Below are 24,258 nucleotides of genomic sequence, written 5' to 3' on the forward strand. Positions count from 1 at the left end.
TGGGAGAGAAGAGTATCCGGGCCACGGGCTCCACCCGGGTGCGGGGAGGAGCTCTATCCGGGGACTGCGGCGGCTGTTAGGGAGCGGCTGAGCCTGACCGAAGTCTGAGGAGAAGCAAGAGTCCTAATCGGGTGCGGCGGCCCGTTCCCTCCTGCCGCCGCTTCCACCCGGCCCTGCTCTAGCTCGTAGGTAGGGCTCAGCCTCGCGGCTGCCAGCGCCACCTCCGCGGGGCACCCCGGCTGCACCATGGCTCCTGGCCCGGCGGGAGAAACGGGGCTGGGAGCCGGCCGCGCTCCCCCGCCGCACGGGGCCCCGCTCCGCTCGCAGCGGGGTGCTGGGGGGGCCGAGCAGCGCGGGGCCCGCGCGCTGTGGGGGTGGCGATGCGGGGGGGGAGGAGGCCGCTGGCGAAGTGGGGGGGGCCAGACGCGTTGGTTTCTCTGTAGCCTTTTGTCCGCGCCTCAGGCGCTGCGCTGGGGGTGGAAGTGAAGCAAGAGCCGCCAGCCCCGGGGGCTGCCCGCACCCCGTCTCTAGCGCAGCCTTCGACGTGGCTAGGGCGTTGCCGCAGGCCGTGGATGCAGCGCAGGGCGAGCCCAGCCCTCGGCGCTGGTTGCGGTTTCTTGAACCCTAATAAACTGAATGGGCCACGACGTTCCTATAGAAACGTGAGGCGGGGCCGCCTTGCCAGCTTAGCCCCGGGAAAATAGGGTTGGACGTTGTTCCCTGGGATTTTCCGTAGCTGGTGAATCACACCCAGTAATGAAGCTTGCTAAGGAAAGCTGAGCTCCATTTCTTTGTCAAAAGCCAGTCCTCAGAGAATAACCATCTTCTTTTGGATTGGATTTGCAATGCTTAAGCATGCAAGTGGTCTCCCTGGTCTCCTCCCCAGCTGTGAAGCCAAGCACTGGGCAGGGGGGAGCCACTGGCCCCATATCCAGCCAGCTAAGCAAAACCTTGGCTGGGATGATATAGTTGGGGCTTTGAAGTAGGGATTGGAATAGATGACCTCCGGAGGTCCTTCCAACCCTATATTTCTATGATTCTATTTCAGCATTTTGCACAGTGCAAGCAGTGTCCTTTCAGGAAGCAGTCCTAAAATGCAGTAACCCTAACATTTAACTGGAGGTAAACTTGTGTCTCCTAATCTGTGCAATGATTTTTGGGAGTGGCATCACTGAATATGGGCTTTTTGAAGGTTGTGCTGGCAAAACAAAGTTGCTTCTCATGATAATATTGAGCGCATCAGGTGGCCACTTTGGATGGATTCATTTGGTGCATTCAGTTTAGCTAGTCAGGCTATAATGCTGAAGGCATGCTAAGATATATGTATGGTAGTACTCCTCCAGGTAGCAGGAGGCCTGTTGCCTCCTGGGGCTGCCTGCTCTGGGGCTGTCTGCTCTCCTGTCTCCACATGCCACTCTCTGGTTGGCTAGGGTGCCTCAGCATGGGGCTTCCTGCCGACTAGCCCATGCTGAGGCAGCTTGTTCCCCAGCCTGCAACACATGGAGGGCAGCTGGGAGCCAGGAGGAATTGGGTACAGGTAGTTTGCCCGAAGCAGAACAGTTTGTTCCTAAGCAAAGCACAACAGTGTATGCTGTGGGACACAATAACAGCCACTACTGCTGGTGCTGCTGCGAGTGCATGTCCCTGACCATCTGGACCCAAGTAACAGGGATTCTTGAGAAGATTGGGTAGACAAATTTGTACCTTGTATTTTCTGATAGTCAGTTGCTGGCTTTCCTAGAAATTGGATATTAAGGGTTTGCAACAGGTGGGATTCGTTGTAATGAAAATCAATTTTGGATCTTGCAACCAATATCATATCTTTAAGTGTCACCCTGTAGGTTCAGGCCAACTCTAGGATCTCAATATTACATTGTTAGGAGGGTGTGACACAATTGCACATATATACACACACACGCACACTACCAGCTCATAGACATCCAAACCAGCATAGGCACATGCATACCTATCACTAATTCAAGCACCTACACCCCAAAAGTTAGACACAGATCACTAATTCATATATCATGCACACAATGACATATTTACACACACTCACCAGTTCACACACATACAACCCATCTACACATACACACAGGTAAGTTCCTAACTTGGATGGTACAGTGGGTATGTGTGTGCTTGGGGGAAGGTTCAGGTGAGAGAGAGAGAGAGTTGAAGTGTGGGCAGTGAAAGTTGCCAGAAGTGGGATTAGAACCGGTAGACTACAGAGAAGCTGGCTGAGGAACTGAGGCTTGGGTTTACTTAAGGTAGACTGGGAGGCAGACAGCTGAGATATTGGGCAGATAAGCAGTGGCAAGGAGGAGACAGGAAAGAAATTGAGCTGCTCAGGGGAAAAGGAAAAGGCAGTGGGGATAAGACAGTGGCAAAGAAACAGGGTTTGGGGGAAGAGAGGAACTCAGGACAGGTGTTGGAGGTGGCAGAGAGCCAGAAGCAGGAGAGGAAGAAATGAGAGAGAAATTAGAGGGGCGAGGAGCTGAGATTGGAGCAGGGCAAAACCATAGTAAAGCAAAACCCAACTTAGGGGTCCAAATAACAGTTTTATTACACAGACAACACACTACACTGACTCATGAAGTTATTAGTTCACACATGCACTCACACATGCACTTACAACGGCAGCAGGAGAAAGAGACTCAGTGGAAGGGCTGGAGTCCAGGTAGGGAAGAGAAGCAGAGTCCAAATCCTTGGTTGAAGAGTGGGTGGGGGTGATAGCTACCTATCAAGGCTGGAAAGGGGTCCTTGCCCAGTAGGTGTTGTCCAGAGAGGGGTCGCTGGCAGGACCTCTGGATGCATAGATGGTGTGGCGTGGTGCTAGTCCAGATGGAGAGGGTGTCCCAAGGAATCAGTCTTCACTGCCCTTTTTATGTGGCAGACTACCTCTGATCTCCTATGGGGAGGGCCTGTCCTGTTCCGTAGCGATCCAAATGTTCTTACAGAGCAGAGCGTGTGCAGCCTTGGCACAGTAGTGGGTTGCCTCATCTTTTGTTTCTTGAATGCTGAGGGTGGTTCCAAGGGCTGAGTCCTTGGTCTGGGTATTGGTGTTGATGGTTCAGTCATGCAGAGGGAGCTATTTTTAAACCTACTGCCATCGGCTCCCAAGCACCCGCATTCATCCCCATTCATTCAGGAACCAAGTTACATAGGAGGAGTAGGTGTGAGTCATGGGTTACACAACCAGGCCTGGGGACAGGATGGTGACTTGACAAACAAAATGGAAACTTGGCATGCCTTATGCTAACTTACACATGTAGGCCTAAATCATATAGTACCAGTAAAACAGTAATATATAACAGTAAAACTCGATATAAACATAATAATTATACAATATAAAGGAGAAAAAACAAAACAAATGCAACTTGCTCCCAAAATAAAATGCTATGTGTTAGCTCACTTATACTTGTCTATAGGGATTAGAGAGGGAAAGAAAAAAAGTCAGAAATGGTTGGGGAAGGGGAGGAAATGCACTTTAAAAAGGAAAAAGAAGACTGGGGGTTTTGCTACATAAGGATTGCAGTTTTGAAGAATTTAGTAGTTCTTGGACACTGGAACAAAAATTACAAAGTAATTACATCTATATGCTTGTAGCTATCTTTGCACATTTAGATGTTAGCTTCACCACTCTACAGTAACAATGTACACATGGTTTCAGTGCCTTGATTACATGTAATACCCTAATAATAACATACCATAGTGCACAAATAGACAATATGTTAGACCAGTGACGCTCAATTTCTTGGCCTTGCGGACAAACGAAGGTTGCAGGGCAGGTCCATGGACTGGATTATCCTCACCCCTGGGATTGGGCTCTGGGGGCCCTGTTTTACTTCTGCTTGATCACATAGGCTGAGATCAGGCTTAGCACTGACCTCCACACCTAATCTATCATGCAGTGCTCCATGGGATGGATGACATACTGCCAAGGGTTATATCTGGCCAGCAGGCCAGGGATTGAGCACCCATGTTAGACCATTTTGTAGAGAATTGTGTGAAGGATTCTTGTGCCAGGCACAGAGACTGGCTACGCCACTTGTAGCACTTCGGCTCCAGGCTGACCACTCCTTGTTCAGTTTCATTTCAGTCTCCCTTTCAGTGCTGTTAATTTCGATTTTGCGTTATATTTACATTGGCATATTGTTTTGTTTTTGGTTGACTTCACTATAGCTGGATTTTGTCTTTTTGAAAAATAACTTTTTTGGCATGAACGTAACTTTTTTTCCCTTAATCCTTCCAATTGAGATTAGAAATATAAAAATACTAGGTATGCTTCAGAGTGACTGTTTCAGTAGTCTGCTTACATATGGTGTGTAAACAAAGCCCGGAAAGTTTGGGATTTTTTTCTTTGCTTTCTCTTTCTCTTTTTTGCCTTAGAATTAAAGAAATGTAGAATTAGGGGGCTTTGTTTCTGTCTCTGTGTGTGCTTTTTATGCCCTCATTGGAAAGGGTGGACATATTTGAATCTTATGTAAAGGTATACTTTTCCTTCATATTTGTTACAATTTTCCTTCTGCCCTTCCTATTTAGCTGAGGTTTTAGCATTTCTGCTTCCTAATATCAATCACCATTTTACTAGCTTCTTATGCTAGAGAAATTCAGGACATTTTTCTCTCCTGCCTAGAGAGCAGTGATGATGCAATGGTCACAAGCACAGAGAAAGTAGAAGTTGACCAGCTGAGGTTGGAGGTTTTCAGTCAGATCACTATTCTTTGTACCAACATTATTTACAAATTGGTGATTTCCTAATATTTGTGGCAAATGACATCTTTGTGAGATTTAGTTACTCCATTCCTTCAGCAGTTGGCATTCACAATGAAATGCTTTAAGATAGAGCCAACAAAATTAGTTGGCTCGATGGGAGGGAACAGACTTTAACCTCAAAATCCTTTCACAATTTCTTCATGCCCCAGGAATCTGAAAAAGGCACCAACCTGATTTTTAAAATGTATTTTTGAAGGTCAACTTTACTAAATAAAGCATTTGCTGGACTACATTCCTGCTGTTCCATTACATGATTAACGATAAAGATAGGAGGGGAAAATAAGGCGTTTCTGATGCGATGTACTCATTTGGCTTTAGATCTACGTGGAAACTGATAAATGCCAAAAAAGCCCAACAAATTTCCTCATTAATATTTAATAAAACTTTACTCTCTCTCTCTTTTCCAGCAGGCTTCCTAAAATTGTCAGCAATGGAGGAAGAAGTAAGCCAAATGCAACCTCTGAATGAGAAGCAGGTGCAAAACTCAGAAGGTGGCTATGTATGGCAGGTCACTGATATGAATAGACTGCACCGTTTTTTGTGTTTTGGTTCAGAAGGTGGAACTTACTATATCGGGGAGAAGAAACTGGCCTTTGAAAATACAGAAGCTTTAATAAGATTGATTGAAGATGGCAAAGGCTGTGATGTGGTACAGGAAATAAAGACATTCAGTGTAGAAGGGAGGACAGCAAAACAGGAACCATTGCTTTTTGCTCTAGCAGTTTGTTCACAGTGCTCTGACGCAAAAACTAAACAAGCGGCGTTTAAGGCTGTTTCTGAAGTGTGCCGCATACCAACCCATCTCTTTACTCTTGTCCAGTTTAAAAAGGATCTGAAGGAGGGGATGAAATGTGGCATGTGGGGCCGTGCCCTGAGAAAAGCTGTTGCAGACTGGTATAATGGGAAGAATGGCATGGCTCTTGCTCTAGCAGTTACAAAATATAAACAAAGGAATGGCTGGTCTCATAAAGACCTTCTGAGGTTGTCCCATCTAAAACCTTCCAATGAAGGTAACAGTATTTTATCAATCTTTAGTAAAAACATTATGCAGTATTATAAATGTGTTGTTTCTTGCATGTCTGTGTCTTGGAAGCTTAAATGTCATTTTGGCATGATGGTGTCTGCTGATGGTATCTTACAGATGAGAAAAGACTACAAAAGGTCATAGAAAATGTGGCCCATTTATCTTCACTCTTCAAAAGTAAACTATAGTTTCTTATTACTTATCTTGTTGCTGTTGAGGCTGGGTTAAATAGTGCTTACAATTTTTTTTTCTGTTTTCATATCAGTTGGAAGATTTTATTAATACACTTTTCATTATTTAACTAGATATGTTGTGTGCAATTGAGATTTGACAGTGATCTTGGTTGTCTGCCTCCCTTAAGTTAGAAAAGCCCCTAGTTTTACAAATGAAAAGCAAAGACAACCTGAGAATACTCTGCTGCATGGAACTCAGGGTAAACATAATACATATCAGCTGCAAATTGGACATCAATATTCATTGTCTTTTCTGAGTAGGTTTTTCCTTGTCTTCTTCATATGTAAGTGTTTTGTGTCAAAGAGGGTAGAGGTGTTAAGAGCACACCTTATTTTATTCATTTCATAATATATCTTTAAAAGAAACCTAAAGTATTGTGTATTATACATATTAATGTATTGCAGTCTCTACATTTAGAGAAGTGAAACCTTAGTATGCTTCTGACTATTTTATCTACAAGACCTACTAAACGCTCTAATACTTCACCATAATCTTGAATAGAAAATTTTTTTCTTTTTCAATAGGAATTGCTATAGTCACTAAATATATCACCAAGGGATGGAACGAAGTTCAAGAGGCATATAAAGAGAAGGCACTTTCTGCTGAGACTGAAAAACTCTTAAAATATCTGGAAGCAGTGGAAAGAGTAAAACGAACAAAAGATGAATTGGAGGTTATTCATTTGATTGAAGAGTATAGTTTAGTTAGGGAGCATCTCCCAACAAACCATCTGAAATCTAAAGAGGTGGGTAAAGTAGAATAGTATCATACAAGCTAGTGTTTTATAAAGGAATATTTTGTGCATCTTATGAAGTCTAAATTGCTAATGATTTATTTTTATTCCAGAGAAAACATTTTAAGGCTGAAATGATATAAGTAGTTAATATAAAGTGAGACCAAAGTGTCTATCAGTTTTAACATTTTAATATATATTTACATTTTTACTTAATGTCTTATTTACACACAAGATATGGATTTCTATACTGAGTGAAAAAATTTTATACTGAGTTTTGCTTCTCTTTTTTTACTCCCTATTCTGATACTGTATCAGATATGGAAAGCATTGTTACAGGAAATGCCCCTTACTGCAATGTTGAGGAATTTGGGAAAGATGACAGCAAATTCAGTACTAGAACCAGGAAGCCCAGAAGTGTCCCTAGTATGTGAAAGACTGAAAAATGAGAAAATACTAAAAAAGGTATGAACTGTTTTTATCACTTGAGGCTTGTATTTGTGTGGTTTGCTATCTTTGTGGAAAAATTGGAAGATTGTGGGCTTAACTGCTCAGCAGTTCAGTGGGTGGAAACTGGCTGCATGGTAGGACCTACAGAGTTCTCACGAACAGATCTGTGTCATCCTGGCAAGAAGTGGCCAGTGGTGTCCTGAGGGGTCTGTGCCTGGACTGGTGTTTTACAACTTGTTTATCAGTGATTTGGATGTGGGAGTGAAAAGCTCGCAGATGACACCAAGTTATGGGGGAGCGTGGCCATACCAGAAAATAGGTTGGAAATATAGGCAGACCTGGATAGGCTGGAGAGTTGGGTGGACCGGAGCCAGATAAACTTTAACACTCAGAAGTGTAAGGTGTTCTACCTTGGGGAAAACAATCCCGAACATACCTACAGGCGCGGTGGCGACAATTTGACTTGCACCCTGGCCGAAAGGGACCTAGGGGTAGTGACCGATCATTGCATAAACATGACCTGGCAGTGCGATGCTGTGGCCAGAAGGGCAGACAACACGCTGGCATGCATTAACCATTGCATCTCATGCAAAACTAAGGAAGCAATACTCCCACTGTACTCCACACTGGTGACACCGCAGCTGGAGTACCGCGTCCAGTTCTGGAAGCCACGCTTGAAGAAGGATGTGGAAAAACTTGAGAGGGTCCAGAGAAGAGCCACCGGTATGATCAGGGACTTGCAAGACAATCCATATGAGGAGAGGGTGAGGGACATGGGCCTCTACAGCTTACAGAAGAGAAGGCTGAGAGGGGACTTGGTTGCAGCTTACCACTACATCAGGGGAGTACATCAAGAACTGGGTGTACAGCTGTTCACCAGGGCACTGCTGGGGAAGACCAGGAGCAATGGATATGAACTCCTGGAAGACTGGTTCAGGCTCAGTTCCAGGAAAAACTCCTTCACAGTCAGGGTATCCAGACTGTGGAATAAACTCCCTCCCGTGGTGGTGCAGTCACCTTCCCTGGAAATCTTCAAAAGCAGAATGGACATTCACCTTGCTGGGGTCCCCTTACCCCAGCTATTTTTTCCTGCCTAGTGCAGGGGGGCTGGACCCGATGACCTACAAGGTCCTTTCCAGCCCCAAATGATCTATAAGCACTCTTACGCAGTGTTTTTTTAATCGATTGCACATGTTCTTCTGAGACTGTTCTAATACTGGATAACAAAGCACCACTTTTTTCAGGCTCTGGCTCAAGTGTTGTTGTAAATAAATAATAATGAAAAAATACTTTGGGCTTATAAATTCACAGGTATAATATTTCAGTTATTTACAGAAGGGCTAAGGCCAGCAGGAGTCTAGGAGTGGAACAAGAATATGAAATGTATCTTCTTTTTTAAGGCCCCTGTACTAAGTGGAGGAACAGAGATGAAGTTGAGAGGGTAGTTGTCTCTCAGTGTAAATAAGTGACTGAGGAGCTAAGATGGTAAGCAGAGAACCAAGGGAGGAACAGAAGGTGGAAATAATCATTAGCATAGTGTATGCAAGAAAGTGGTCAGTTTTAAGGAACTGAATTTCTTTAATAACTGCATTAAAATATTTTCCTTGTTTGTACTTATTTGTCTTTTCCCATTTGGTTTTGAGATGAAACATATTCAAGGTCTTTGGTAGGTTACTTTAAAAGAAATATTAACCTAGCCACTGTCTTGGCCACCTGAACTGAGGGACAAGGACATAGCCAGCCTCCTGGCTTACATAGTTGGTAGGCCTATCTGGGTGGCATGCCAGATGGATGCTGGCTTGTGACTTTGACAAAGGGCAGTTAAGGATGCCCTTTGTGGGATGGAGGCCAGGACAGAAGGTCTCTAGGTTATTATGAAACAGGACAGCTGATAACCAACAGCCAGGGAAAGGCCAATCTGCTTAATGGGTACTTCATGTCGGTCTTTTGTCAGAATGGCCAGGGTGAGAGTGTATTTATACCCAGGATTGGTTTTGATCCTAGTAAAGGATCACCTTAGGAGGCTGGACACCTTCATGTCATCTGGTCCTGACAGATTACACCCCAGAGTACTTGAGGAGCTGTCACGTGTCATAGCTCAACCATTGGCAAAAATATTCAAAAACCCGTGGTGCTCGGGTGAAGTACCTGACGACTGGAAGAAAACCAATGTGGTACCCATCTTCAAGAAAGGGCAGAAAGTAGATTCTGGGAATGACAGGCCAATCAGCTTGACCTCAATCCGCGGTAAGATTCTGGAGAAAATTATCAAGGAGACCCTATTGGATAAGCTGGCTGAGGGCAACATCCTGAGGGATAGCCAGCACAAGTTTGTCACGGGTAGGACTTGCCTGACCAATCTCATCTTCTATGACCAGGTGACATATCACCTGGACAAGGCAGAAGAGATTGACATCATATATCTGAACTTTAAAAAACTTGTGATCTAGTGTCCCATGACCTCATGGAAAAATTGTCCAACTGTGGCCTCAGCTACACCACAGTCCGATGGCTGGGAAATTGGCTCCAAGGTCGGACCCAGAGAGTAGTGGTTGATGGTAGTGAATCGTTATAGCGCTCCGTGAACAGCGGTGTTCCCCAAGGATCTGTCCTTGGACTGGTTCTCTTTAACATCTTTATCAACAATGTGGACGTGGGCATCAGAAGCGCACTGGCTAAGTTCGCCGATGACACTAAACTTTGAGGCATAGCGTCCACTAGCCTGTCCTCAGGTGTGATCCAGGCTGACTTGAATAAACTTAGTAAGTGGGCATATACCTTTTTTGGTATTGAACATCATCAGGTTTGTAAGGTACTCTACCTTGGAGGGGTGGGGTGTGGTACAGCAGTGCTACGCTTGCTAGCATCATTGCCCAAAGCGACTTGGGGGTCATGATTGACCACACAATGAACATGAGCCACCAATGCAGTGTCGTACCTGGTAAAGCAAACAAAACTTCGCTCTGCGTCCATACGTGCTTCTCAAGTAAATCTCAGGATGTCATCCTCCCTCTGTACTCAGCCTTGGTAAGGATGCAGATGGAGTACTGCATCCAATTCTGGGCTCCACAATTGAGGAAGGATGTGGAGAAGTTTGAAAGAGTCCAGAGGAGAGCCACGTGCATGATCAAAGGACAAGAGAACAGGCCTTATGAAGAGAGGCTGAGAGCCATGGGACTCTTCAGATTTGAAAGGGGTTTGAACTGTAATTGGGATGGGCCAGAGGGTTTGTTCTCTTGGCTATGGGGTAAAAATGGTATGTTATGATTTTGTGTCATTTGTGGATGAGTGGCTATAGTATTTTTTTAAAACTTGAAGCTGTAATAAAATAATCAGAAAATTGCAACCGTAGTCTACCTGATGTGTTGTCTGTTTTGTATATAAAAAAAAAAAATTTACAAAATTCTGTGTATTTTTAAACCTAGCCTTTTTGATCTGTTTTGCATGTAGGCTCGAATACATCCATTCCATGTTTTGGTTGCATTAGAGACCTATAAAGGAGAACGTGGATTCCGGGGCAAGCTTCGGTGGTGTCCTGATAAGGATATTTTAGAGGCTCTTGATGCTGCATTTTACAAAACATTCAAGGTAATGGCCCATTTGTGAGTAACTCTTGTTAAAGAAATTGTAAGACTAGAGTATTTTAAAACATCATAAGTTTTTGGGGTACACATGCACTAAGGGTCTAGATTTATGACCTAAAAATGTTAGTGTAAACAAGAAGCAAACAGAGCATGTAAGCCTCTATAATGAGAGACATTTACCCAGTCTCGAAAAAGAATAAGGATTAAAGTATACTAATATACTTTATGCTAATTTAGGTTTCATGTTTTTGTAGCTTACTGTGAAGTAACAGTTTTACCTAACGTAGAGGCTGTTACTGGTTACCCACCACCTAGTAGTGAGGTACAGTAATAACAGCTGGCACCTGATTTTAACTTGCATAAGACACGTGTTATGCAAGGAACAATCTTGGGTTTGATCAGGTTTGTTCAATTTTAGCAAACCTGACTAAAACCATTAGAAAGTATGCCCTTACTGCTTTGTCAGTTCCTTTTTCTTCTCAAACTGTATATGGGTTTGAAATAGAGGTGCACCCATACGTCGGTCCCATATCAGATCGGCACAGATATAAAGAAAATTGACAGCATCAGCAACAGGCTTTTTTTGGCTGATGTGGCTGATAATGTTGCTGATAAATGCCCAGTGAATGAGCCCCACCGCAGCACAGCATGCAGGCATCCAGGAGCGCAGCTTTGCAGCGTGGAAAGCAGCCAGCTCCAGCTGGTATGTCTTGTGAGGGAAGCGGTGTGGTGGGGGCAAATCGAGGTCCACAGTGAAGGAGGCGCTGGGGCAGGGGCAGGCATTGCACAGCTGGCACGGGGTGCAGGACAGAGCTCTGAGTGGCTTTTCTGGTGGGAACTGGGGGGGTATGGCTCCCACCACTGGGCACCCCGTGGGGGCATGTGCCCACGCATCTGCATGTGGGGCGAGGACGGGCTGCCACTGGGAGGGGGATTTGGGGGCACTACGGTGAATTTGGAGGTGGGCACAGCTGCTCCTGTGTATAGCTCCGCTTCTAGTGCCACCGCTGTCCACCTGGAGCTTAGCCCACTGGGAAGAGCTTGGTGCTGCCCTAAGAGCAGCCCACCATCACCCCATGTACAGATCCAGAAGCATGCACCCCCCCACCATGCCGTCCTGGGGTGTGCACAGTGGTAGGAGCTGCACCCTCCTTGCACTCCCAGACATGGCACTGGTGGGTCTGTCCCGCCCAGCCCCACCCTCTCTCTCACCGTGGGGGCCTCTCTCTGTCCCCCCAGTGCGTCTTCCTTCACCCCTTTTCCTCATAACAGACTTACCAGTCAGACACCTCTCCCCACGCTGCCTGGCTGCAAGTCAGAATTGGATCATTATTGCCCGCTATGGCCGGCTAAAAATTGGCCATTGGTATCCGCCCAAAAAAATCTCTATTGGTGCACCCCTAGTTTGAAAGGTTAGAGGGATTTTTTTTGAGTGACAGGCTATCTAGTATCTGTTTTAATAGCTGTGGGTTTGTTTTTTAAAACAGATTGATATTACTCTAAAAAGAGAGGAGGAAATAATTTGACTTCCTCAATTGCTTTTAAATGTATTGATGGAGTAACTTAGTTGAGGACGAAAAATTACATATATATAGCAAAATGAGGACTTATGGTATTTCTTTTTCCATTCTAGATGGTAGAACCAACAGGAAAGCGCTTCATACTTGCAGTTGATGTCAGTGGTTCCATGTCACAGAAAATTCTTGGTAGTGTGTTAGAAGCTAGTACAGCTGCTGCAGCAATGTGTATGGTAAGAAATTGATTAGTTGGATTAATTGTCCTGAATTCTTTACCATTCATAGTCCAGTGTGCTGAGGTAGTTCTCGTTGCTCTTCTTACTTTTAAAGTTGCCACTAGATGTTTTTACCTCACAGGGGAAATCTGTGCTTGATGTGCTGAAAGTGGCTCCCATACCAGCCCTCCTGCAGGTCCTTTTATGCCCATGAGGCCATTAGTGAACAGATTCAATAAGAGTAAGCATTGTACTAAACTGGTCCCTACCATAATCTGGCAGTCTTCAGGCTACTTTTGTTTGTTCTACTTATTCAGGCTACTTTGTTTGTTCTATTTATTCTAATCCTTCCTAATATCTATCCGAAACACCTCATCAAATATCGCCTGGGCCCAAATAATTCCCTACCCCTGAATTAATTGGAATTTTAACATAGGAAGCCTGAGAGCTGTCTTTGAGGTAAAATTATATAACCTCTTGTTTTTTAAGGTTTTAAAAAGTTTCCCTCTTGTTTTTATGGGATGAGTTAAAACCTGTGCTGAAGGATTTTTTTTCTGTGCCTGTTGGAGGCAATGGTTCTGTTTTGCCTCTCTTTTTTTTGTAAGTTTGAACTTTAAATTAGTTTTGTGTTTAAGTTACAGAATTTTTCTGCATTTAAAAATATAGTAGTTTCTCTTAAAGGGTGAACAAAAAAAATCAAGTTTTACTAATGGAAGCTAAAAGCTAAGTGTGCGCGCGCTTGTGTAGCGAGAGAGTGAGTGATTAGACTTCCCATTTATTTATTTAAGATCTTTACAGGATGTAGAAGAATGTGGGGAACTTTGAAAGGCAGCATTGAGTCCAGGTATTAACCTTGCTTTGTTAGAAGTTGGTTGATCCAGAGGGATTGAACTATACTAGTGGAGTCTCTGAAAACATTTAAGTCATAGAATCATAGAAAGTTAGGGTTGGAAGGGACTTCAGGAGGTCATCTAGTCCAACCTCCTGGACTAGTCATCTAGTCCAACCTCCTGCTCAAAGCAAGACCATCCTCAGCTAGATCATCCCAGCCAAAACTTTACCTCCAAGGATGGAGTTTCCACCACCTCTCCGGGTAACCTGTTCCAGTGTTGTACTATTCTCCTAGTGAGAAAATTCTTCCTAATATCTAACCTAAACTTCCCTTACTACAACTTGAGACCATTGCTCCTTGTTCTGTCATCTGCCACCACTGGGAACAGTCTAGCTCCATCCTCTTTCAAACACCCCTTCAGGTAGTTGAAGGCTGCTATTAAGTCCTCTCAGTCTCCTCTTCTCTACACTAAATAAAAAGCCCAGTTCCCTTATCAAAAGCCTTGCTAAAATCAAGGTACACCACATCCACCAGTCTTCCTGCATCCATGGAGCCAGTCACCTCATCATAGAAAGCAATCAGGTTGGTCAGGCATGACTTGCCCCTGATGAATCCATGCTTACCTGTCCTAATAACCTTGTTCTTCTCCAAGTGTTTAGAAATGGATTCTTTGAGGATCTGCTTCATGATTTTTCCAAGTACTGAGGTGAGGCTGCTTAGTCTGTAGTTCCCCAGATCATCCTTCTTCCCTTTCTTAAATATGGGCACTATGTTTGCCCTTTTCCAATTATCTGGAACCTCTCCTGGTCACAATGAGTTTTCAAATATGATGGCCAATGGCTCTGCAATCACATCAGCCAACTCCCTCAGCACCCCTGGGTGCATCCTATCCAGCCCCATGCGCTTATAGACGTCCAGCTTTTCTAAGTAGCCCCTAACGTGTTCTTTCACCACAGAGGGCTGCTCACTTGCTCCCGAAACCATGCTGCCTCATGTAGCAATCTGGGAACTGATCTTGTTTGTGAAGTCTCAGGAGAAGAAGGCACTGAGCACTTCAGCCTTTTCTGCATCCTCTGTCGCAAGGTTGCCTCTCCCACTCAGTAAGGGACCCACAGTTTCCATGATCCTTCTCCTGCTACTGACATACTTATAGAAACCCTTCCTGTTACCCTTCATATCCCTTGCTAGCTGCAACCCCAGTTGCACTTTGGCCTTCCTGACTTCATCCCAGCATGCCCGAGCAGTGCTCTTACATCTTTCCTAGTTATTTGTCTAAGCTTCCACTTCTTATAAGCTTCCTTTTTGTGATTTAGTTTACTGAAAAGTTCCCTGCTCAGCCAAGGTGGTCTTCTGCCATGTTTGCTAGAATTCTTGCACATTAAGGTGGTTTGTTCCTGCACTCTCAGTAAGGCTTCTTTGAAGTACAACCAGCTCTCTTGGATCCATGTTCCCCTCAGACCTGGTTTCCCAGTGCATCGTGCCCATGAGTTCCCCAAATGAGCTGAAGTCTGCTTTTCTGAAGTTGAGGGTCCTTACTGTGTTGCTTTCCATCCTTCCTTTCCTCAGGCCCTTTAAAGCAGGTGAATTCTTCCTTCACCCCTTCCCCTTGATGCTCAGAGGCACCTCCCCTCCCCTCCAGACACCAAGGAAAGCAGCAGTGTGGTAGGTGAGGGAGGGGCAGAAGGGATGGGAAGAAGACATGCCTCTTACCATGAAGGGTAAGAGGAGTAGGATTTAAAAAGTTCCTGGAGGCTCTTGTAGTGCTGGCAGGGAGAGTTGGCATTACAGGGGATGCAGACCCCTGCAGTGTGGGTTGCTGCTCCTGTGCCCTCCTTTGGGATATCTTGTGTCCATCTCTGCTACTTTGGGCTTGGGTTTGCAGCATGTCCATATGGTGGATATAATTTGGTATTTGGGTGTTTTGTGTGTTCATTAGACACTAATTTTAATGGCTAAACATGTACATGTACCGCAAATTGTTATTATTGCAGTATTTGAATTTTTTTTATTATTCCTAGGTCGTTGCACGTACTGAGAGAGATTCCCATATTGTTGCTTTTTCCGATGAAATGGTCCCCTGTCCAGTGACAGTAGACATGACATTACCTCAAGTATTAGAGGCAATGAGTACAGTATGTAAAAACTTTTACTTCTGTTGTAGTGTGGTGGGAGTGGTGATGATGATAAATTGTTTCTTCATTTTTGACAATCATGAAAATGGCTTAGAGGTGCACTGCTGCATCGGTCCGTATTGTATTGGCACCAACAAAAGGAAATTTGACATTATCAGCAGTCGGCTTTTTTCTGGCTGATGTGACTGATAATTTCACAGATAAATGCCGCATGTATGCACATAGCCGCAGCATGCATGTGGCCAGGAGTGCAGCCTCCCAGCCTGAAGAGCAGTATCTGGCTGGTAAGTCTGTTGTGGGGGAAAAGGGTGTGGGGGGCAGACCGAGTTACCCCCACGGTGAGGGAGGGAGTGAGGCTAGGGCAGGCGCTGCTCAGTTGAGGTGGGACGAGGCACAGGACTGAGTCGACAGCTTGTCTGGGAGGTGGCTCCTGCCGCTCCCCACATCCTCACAGGAGGCAATGGGGGCATGTTGTTGTCCGCAAAGGGCATACAGTGTGAATTAAAACCAGTTCAGAATCTTCTCAGGGGATAAGGCACAACACCGCATTTGTTAAAATGTAAAACATACAGCATGAAAAGCATTAAAAAAAAACGCAGTAAGGTTATCCGTTTCACTCATTTCCATACATATTCATTCATTCATTCATTCATTCATTCATTCATAGAAAAAACCAAACATACACACAGGTAATTAGACAGTCCTGAAAAGGTTAAGGTGTTACCAAGTTCTAAAGATGCTTGTGTTAGTCTGGTGGCCAGCCAGACTGACCATGAGGAATGGAATCAGGTCTTGCTGGATGTGTCCAACACACTTTCTTGCAGGTAGACAGACCCAAAGTCTTTTCTTTGTTTTCGTTCTTCATAGTGATAGCTGCCCATACAAGCCTATGGATTCCACTGAGTCAGACACGAAGGTCACCTTCCTTGTCCTGCTGGCAGGCTAGGATAGGTAGGACGTGATCTTCCAGATTTGCGGTTTGCAATCTTTAGCGGGGTCATAGCTTGTAGTGTTCAGCCATCAGGGTGAAGGCATAATTTAGTATTTGGTAAGCCTTGACTGCTGACTCTACGTTGTTGCAACCTTTAACTGTTAAACCACACAAGGCTATTTTCACCTGTTGTGAGAAGACTGTCTTCCTTCACATTGTCACATACATACATCATTCATTCTTTCATTACCTCTTGTCAAACATGCCAGACATACCACAGACCTTATATAAGAATTTTTATTATACCAAATTTAAGTTTTAAAATCATAAGACCAATAGGTTAAATATATTTATGCTATGCAATAGGAAATTTAAAATAGATGGTTAATTCCAGAACAATAATGACTGATTAAAGTATTATGGGAAGTAAATCGTAACAAGATTAACTTTATCTTAAGGGCTAAATAATTCATTATAAAAGATAGCAATATAATAAGCAATTATAGCTACTGCAATACAACAGTGTGCCCTCCAGATCTGTGTGTGGGGCAAGGGTGGGCTGCCTGCTATGCACTTGGGACTGTGGCTGCTCTAGTCTCTTCCCACTGCTTGCTCTCGGGACAGGGTATGCAGTAGTGGTGCTGGGAGGTCGGGGTACAGTGAATTCTGGGGTGGCTCTAGCCCCACCCTTTCGCTCCTCTCTCAGCACTGCAGCCACTGCCCGCCTTGTTTGGCCCAAGCACAGGCACCGTGAAGAGGCTGGAGTAGCCTAGGCCCTGAGCCCAAAATGGGCAGCCTGCCTTTCGCCGTGCACAGATCTGAGGGAGGCATGTGCCCCCCCTTGCGTCTCCCTGGGATGCATGCAGCAGCGGAAGCCACAGTGCAGGTCAAGCTGCCATCTTCATTCCATGCCCTGCCATACCTGCCCCTACCTTGGCCCTGGCCCACTCCCTCCCTCACCGTAGGGGCCTCAATCTACGCTCCCCACACCCCTCCTCTAACAGACTTACCAGCCGGATGGTGCTTTCTGTGCTGCTGGGCTGAAGATTGGTAGTTGGACCCCTTTTCGTCCTCCCTCCCCCCTACCATTGATTGGCAGAGGGGCCTCACTGCTCCCTCTTGATCGGCAGGGAAGCGAAAACCATGGTTTTAAACATGGTGTGGTTTTTGCCTCCCTGCTAGTCAGCAACAAGGATCAGGGCACTTGGGCAATCAGCGGCGGGAGCCGTAAACGGCGCCATAGTTAAAACCACAGTTTTTGCTTCTCCACCAATTAGGAGCTAGATGCAAGCGTGCCCCCTTCACCAGTCAGCAGTGGAGGGGCGCATGGAGGGCCACGCACCCTACTTCTGCCATGAATTTGGTAGGTCTGTATTTTTAGAATATTATTACCTCCCTGCTGTGCCCCTTCTTTTGTATATCTCACTTAGTTTATTTTTACAACATGTCCAGTAAATTAGATAATTTTTTCCATGTCACTTAGCTCTAAATAAATTTGAGATGAGTAGCTTATGAGTAGCTTAAAAAAAATGGATGGAAGCGAGGTAAAATGGATGGAGGAGATGCAGGATATTTTTGCATATATTGTTACTCAGAACATAATATTTTTCAAAGCAATATATAAACAATTATCTTAATATTTTCAGTTCTTTATAATTGCAGCACTGTCCTAAGTCTTATTTTTTCAGTGCTACTACATTGTACTTTAAAATGTATAGCATATATATTAGGCTGAGGTAAGTTAGCACTTCCTAAGTTCCACCTAATTCAGTGAAATGACCTCATTCACTGCAGTGGAGTTATTGGCTTCCTAATAAGTAGTCAGATTCTAAACCTCAGTCCTGCAATGTAATTTGCACAAGTAGACTAGAGTTTCATTAACATCAGTGACATGCATTTTGCATTACAGGGTAGAACCTATTTATGTTGTTCTTAATCTTTGGGAAGAGAGTTTCATGGACTGTTTTAGTCATGAGAAGTTGTTGCCGTTTTTTAATTGTTCTTGCTATATTAACTTACTGTTTTACTATACTTTGTTTCTCTGCTCATTTCCAATTTGTTTGTCACTAAAGGAAAAAACCCCTTTTAAGCTCAGTTTATCAAGTGTTACATATTCTTTAACATATTTATTTCTATAATTGTGCAGTTAATGTCAGTAGAAAATTGGTCCAGTGAATGGTGCCTTTTGTAAGTAGAGTTTGGGAAGTTTTGTTTTTCTGTTGGCAGATTGCTATGACATTTCCAGAATTTTACAGTGCAGTTCATAATATTTGTATGCATTTTTAGATTGAAATGGGTGCCACGGATTGTGCTCTCCCAATGATATGGGCTGAAAAGACTAACACAGCTGCTGATGTCTTTATTGTTTATACTGATAATGAAACATACTTTGGAGATATTCATCCTGCAGTTGCTTTGAGGAAATATAGAGAGGTAAATATTCTTTCCTAAAATGATACTGAGCCAATAGTTAATGAAAATGGTGTTCAGAGGATTCTTTTAAAGAGAGGAATATTTGTGATTTATGTAAATGTATTAGGCTTTATATTTCTGAAAAAGTATTAGAGTCTGTATACACTGAGGCAGAAATTAACAGCACTACTTACAAACAAACATATTTTTAAAAAACAATAAGGACTGGAATTACTTGCACGTGATTTTCCATTATCAGTATTGATGGCCTGATATTAATATCCTGCATTTAAGTTTTTGTAACAATAGTTAATGTATGTAGTATTCAGTGAATTCATAAACTCCTACTGCTACATGCTGAGTTCCTTTTTGCAGTGGGGATTCTCTACAATGCAAAACAAGTGAAATTCCGGTTTTCCTCCCTGCTCTTGCAGTGGAACTGAATGTGTTAGCAGAGCACAGAGCAATATACAAATAGCCACCGGAGTGAAATTATGGGAGACTGCAAAGAAAGTAGTGCCACAGGAATGCAAATCCATTGAAATCGGAGTTTATTTTCCTTCCAGAAGGGAGGCTACTGAAGTTATGAGCTCTGCATGCTACTAGTGCTCAGCAGTTCTGCTGATCTCATGAGATCTGACAGTTTTCTCCACCTGATCCCACTCAGTGACATTTCACTTAAAATGAATTGAAATTAAAGAATAACTTTTGTAAACATATTCCCGTGCAACAAAACTTCATTCAAATTCTGAACATAATTTTTTGATATTCCACATTACATACCGTATACCTTTGTCATTTTAACACCTTGTGCTTTTATGCCACTGTTACACATAAGGGTGTAAAAATGTTTTACAAACACAGATATATTAGGAGTTACTCTCTATATCCTTGTTAAGTAACCATCACTCTCTTTCATGCAGGTGTGTGAAACTGAGATGGGTATTTTGAACAACCTGCCCAAACTAATTTAGGATGCTGGTGGGAAAGGACAAATTTGTGGCTCCCGGAGTTATTTTTTTAAGACATAAATTTGTTCTTGCCCACTTGATATGACGGTCATGACTGATGATAATAGACCCTTAAACATTTACATTTTGTTTAGACTGTATTTTATTTCTACATTAGATGGCCTGCTTAGAAGTACTTTTATAAGGTTTATACCTATCTATATGCCTTCTGTGGTATTTAAAGGCAACATATTGCAGTTACCTCAGTTTTATTGATATCAGACTGAGGTCTGGTTTAAAAAAATACCAAGGGCCAGATTTTGAACTCTTTGCTGGGGGAATCTCTAGCTTTCATCAGTGATCTCAGCTTTGCTGGTGTAAGGACAACATAACTGATTTCCAGATAATTATTAATTTGCTGTGTAGGTGTACATTCTCAAAGTGTTTTATTTGCTTTCCTTTCTGCCTCTAGAAGATGAACATTCCAGCAAAACTGATCGTTTGTGGAATGACATCAAATGGTTTTACCATCGCAGATCCAGATGATAGAGGCATGTTGGACATATGTGGCTTTGATGCAGGAGCTCTTGAAGTTATTCGAAACTTCACTTTAGATTTGATATAATTCCTGGATACCTATTACCAGTGGGTCCATTGCTGGCAATAGATTTCGCCCTGGGAACTACCAGCCAAATGAACTGTACTAGAAGATGGTACATGATTCATGTATAAGAATGATGTTGCCTTCTAAAACAGAAATCAAAAAAAGCATACAAGAATTTTCTTTTTTTTCTGTTGCATATAAGTTAAAAATAACTACACAAATCCTGCTAATACTAGCTACTGGGGTACATAGTATATGATTTAATTACTTTATAGTTTGCCAGTACTAACATGTTTTTCTGTCCTTGTAGACCATTTTTCTTTGTAAGAATAAATTGGTGAGGACACTACTGGTATTGCTGGGTTCAAGGAGGAAGGAGAAGTAGCTTGTTTTGATGGCTCTTGTAAAGGTGTCTGTTTAATGAGGGGTTTTTCATGTTTGTATTTGAAAAAATTAAGATGCAACATCTCTATTCAATTTTGCAAAAGAAATATTTTCTGAGCACACTTGACCATGTTACTGTGATTTGAGTACAAAAATACTTGTCAAATTTTATATGGACAAAGTAAAAGTGACAATTTTGATTTATCTTTTCTAAATAGATTGTGATTTTTGATCTTCTAGAATGAAATCTGTAACTATCTGGTAAATTGAAAGGCAGTGCTATGGATTGCAAAATTAATTAACACTGTTGTAAAATTGGCATGCTTTGCAGGAAATAGTACAAACCCTTGGTAGTAGAGAAAAGGTCCCTGAAGTTGTTTAGGTTGCTCATCTGATGTGAATGTGCTGAAGTTTCGGCAGTTTCTTAGTGACAAAGATGGACAGAGACCCTAGAATTAGCATTACCCTGAAGTGTGATCATAATGATCAAAACGAACTTCACTGCATGTCTTTCTTCCTCTTCTCTCCCACCCCCTACAAATGTGTTGATGCTACAGAAATAATCATCTTGAATAGTGCTTTGCAATATTTAAAAGTGACCTTTCTTCTATGATATTTACTGATTAGATTGACTCAGTCTAACTTTTTAAAAGTTTCACTTCTTAGTGACCGATTCTGAGACTTCTGCATTATATAGCTGCCTTGTTCACAATTCTGAAGTCTGTCTTGTTTAGAAATTTGATTGCCAACTAGATTTTTAAACTTTCTTGGGTTAAGAAACATGTAAGGGAGACAATAACTGAGAATGTCCCAACTCTGTCTTAGAGGAGGAATGAATAATGTGTGCATAAATGTAATGAAATGTTTTTTTTGATGTCACATACTAAGATACATACGGGATTTAGTCATAGTTTTACACTTTCCCCTAAATTGTATGACCATGTTTCCTACTAAGGGTGATTGTTTTAAAAGCTGAATTTGTATTTAATCTGAAAATTATTGCAGTTTATAAAAATAATTTAATTATAATAAATACTACATCAAACTTTGTTGCTGTGCTACAAAACATGCTCTTAAATGTAAAACATGTTGCAGTTTAATAGTAAATTAAATTCTTGTTGCTTAACTCATTTTCATATGTTTAAAATATAAAGAAATGAGGGTTAAAAATAGTGTTTTGCAGGGTGAGCTGTCTTTCATCTTAAGATATTATTTAACATTTATAGCTACATGCCCCATGCTTAGTGCTTCAGTTTGTGAGATGTCACTGAAGACATCAAACCCCACCTATTAATATGCTTGACGTGGGATAAATCGGGATGGTGAGGAAACCCACTGGCATGAATTTGTACACGCCCATTGCCTGAGCTGTTTTTAAAATAATGGTATTTTGAAGAACTGCCAGTTGAAACAGTGGCTTTCCATCAAAGTGAATGAGTTTTTGTAGATTATCAATTAGTAATGCCATAGGGATGGGATACAATTTATAGAATGCAGGACCACTGCTCATTAGATTACATGTAAACACCCCCCCCCAAAAAAAAGAACAAAAGAAACCCCCCCCCGTTACCTACATAGAAGGTCAACGGTTGAACTAACAGTTCAGTGCAGTTCTTTTGCAAACCTGTGATAACTAAAAAGATTTGACTGAACTAATGGCTTTAGTTACAGATGAAGAGTAAAGAATTAACTGATTCGGAATATTTGAAAATAGTCCAATTATGGAATACAAACCCTTGGATTAGACACGCCGTGTCAAGATAAATTTTCAATATAGCTGATAAGAAATTCAATTACACTATGACTATTATTATTATATTTTGGAGAGAGCTGTACGACATTCCGGGTCATAGTAATGCAAAACATGGTGACTAGATGGAGTGAATAATATGATCCTAAGCTTGTTTTCTCTATTTAAAAGATGCAAATATAATACATTACTTGATTTTTACTTGGTGTCGATTGCTGTGACATGGAACAAACTGCTACAAATAGGACCAGATTGCTCCCTATATCCTACTTTTGGCAAAAGAGCAGGGGTGAGGAGGTTTATTGCTTCCTTCCATGGAAATGGTAAGGTTTTGTATAGCAACACACACCTTTTGGAACCATTTAGACACTGGGGCTGCTTACAGGCATGAAAAATGAAACAAAACTGAACTGCCACTTTACTTTACTTTAAAGCGCAGCATGTGCCCAGAAGAGGCAATGTGTTTGTTGGACCTGGCTTACCCAATGGCTGTATAGATCGGGTGCTTCAGCAGGGCTTTTTGGCACTTCTCTCTAAGAGCTGCTTGAATCAGCTTTCACATAAAAACACCAAAAAACCCCACTGAAGCACCCGATTTATACAAGTGCTGTGGAGCAGGGTCAAACAAACATACTTCCTCTTCTGGTAACGCTCTTTTTTTTTATTATTCATGTCTGTCAGTGCCCTGGATGAAGCAGGTTAGAGTTGAAATGGTTTTGCTACGTTTGTATCATTCTCTCTTTGTTCAAGTGGAAGAATCAAAATGTAGCAGCAGCTGCCTCTGTGAAAGGGCTGCATATCTGTCCCTGTGCCAGTCATCCTCCGTTTCCCACCCACTTCTTCCCCCACCCAGGAGATTGCTTGAGATCCACAGACACCATGCCTCTGGTAGGAGCTGGGAAACAATGCAGAGAGGCTGGTGTTAGGTGAACTCGCTTCCCTCCCCTACGCTCACCCCAACATTTCTGTAGCAAAAGAGGCAAAATTGAAGCAAATGCTGGCAGCACATGTACTTAGTTCCTTCCCTCTTCCATAGTTTGGGACCCTCAAAACTGGGGGCATAGGAGAATGAAGCTATATATTCCTAGGATCACTACTACTCATTTTGTTGGCCAGTTTTCTTTTAGGGGACAACCAGCCTATGGAACAAAACAACATTTCTATCATTACCTTCTTTAGTAATATGTCCAGGTACCTAAGAATTTATATTCTGCAGAATGAGTAGATCCAGGTAACTTGCACAGTAGGGTGTGGGTGTGTATGTAATTAATTTAGTGGTTAAAATATAAAAAATGTAAACAAAATATGTGAACTAAAGGCACAATTAGAATCATATTACTTAAGAGAAAACTACTGAATTGTCTTTTCACCAAGAGGTTAATACTGTATCATTTTTGGAGTGGTGGAACATTTTGTTTGTTTGCCTAAAGGCAGAACAAAGTGCAGATTTATAACAATGCAGTGAGATACATAAGAGTAAGAGGTTAATAAGAGTTAGTTGAAGTTAAGTTCAAGGTTATTGTGGGAGGGGGTTCCCTGTCCAAAGCCAAAATATCTTGATGCTTGTAGTAGGCCAGATACATTGGTTTGATTTCCTGCTGTCTATTACATGATTATTTTCAGTTGTTCTCAGTCTCCACTCGCTGGTCCTAGATTTATTGCACTACTATTTTACAAAGGATATCACAGCAAAAGTCTTGTGTCTTGAGAGGGGAAAAGAAGAAAGAAGC

At 42.6% G+C, this 24,258-nt stretch overlaps 1 protein-coding gene across 4 annotated transcripts; it reads left to right on the plus strand.

Moving 5' to 3' along the window:
* The first annotated feature begins 4 nt into the window (after positions 1-4).
* On the plus strand, positions 5-22,303 carry RO60 (Ro60, Y RNA binding protein). Of its 4 annotated transcripts, none has more exons than XM_090048484.1 (9): positions 5-189; positions 5,187-5,786; positions 6,559-6,779; positions 7,086-7,232; positions 10,668-10,805; positions 12,435-12,551; positions 15,384-15,497; positions 18,715-18,861; positions 20,263-22,303. In XM_090048484.1, exons 2-9 carry the CDS (start codon positions 5,207-5,209, stop codon positions 20,413-20,415), a joined length of 1,617 nt encoding a protein of 538 aa, XP_089904610.1. In that variant the 5' UTR covers positions 5-189; positions 5,187-5,206; the 3' UTR covers positions 20,416-22,303. The 4 variants fall into 4 exon arrangements, with proteins under 4 accessions (XP_089904610.1, XP_089904611.1, XP_089904612.1 ...); XM_090048485.1 differs by having other exon boundaries at positions 5-185; positions 5,184-5,786; XM_090048486.1 differs by having other exon boundaries at positions 5-185.
* Positions 22,304-24,258: the final 1,955 nt, after the last annotated feature.

This window comes from Crocodylus siamensis, chromosome 5 (genome assembly GCF_052110815.1).
Source record: "Crocodylus siamensis isolate JL-2025a chromosome 5, ASM5211081v1, whole genome shotgun sequence".
Taxonomy (NCBI): domain Eukaryota; kingdom Metazoa; phylum Chordata; order Crocodylia; family Crocodylidae; genus Crocodylus; species Crocodylus siamensis.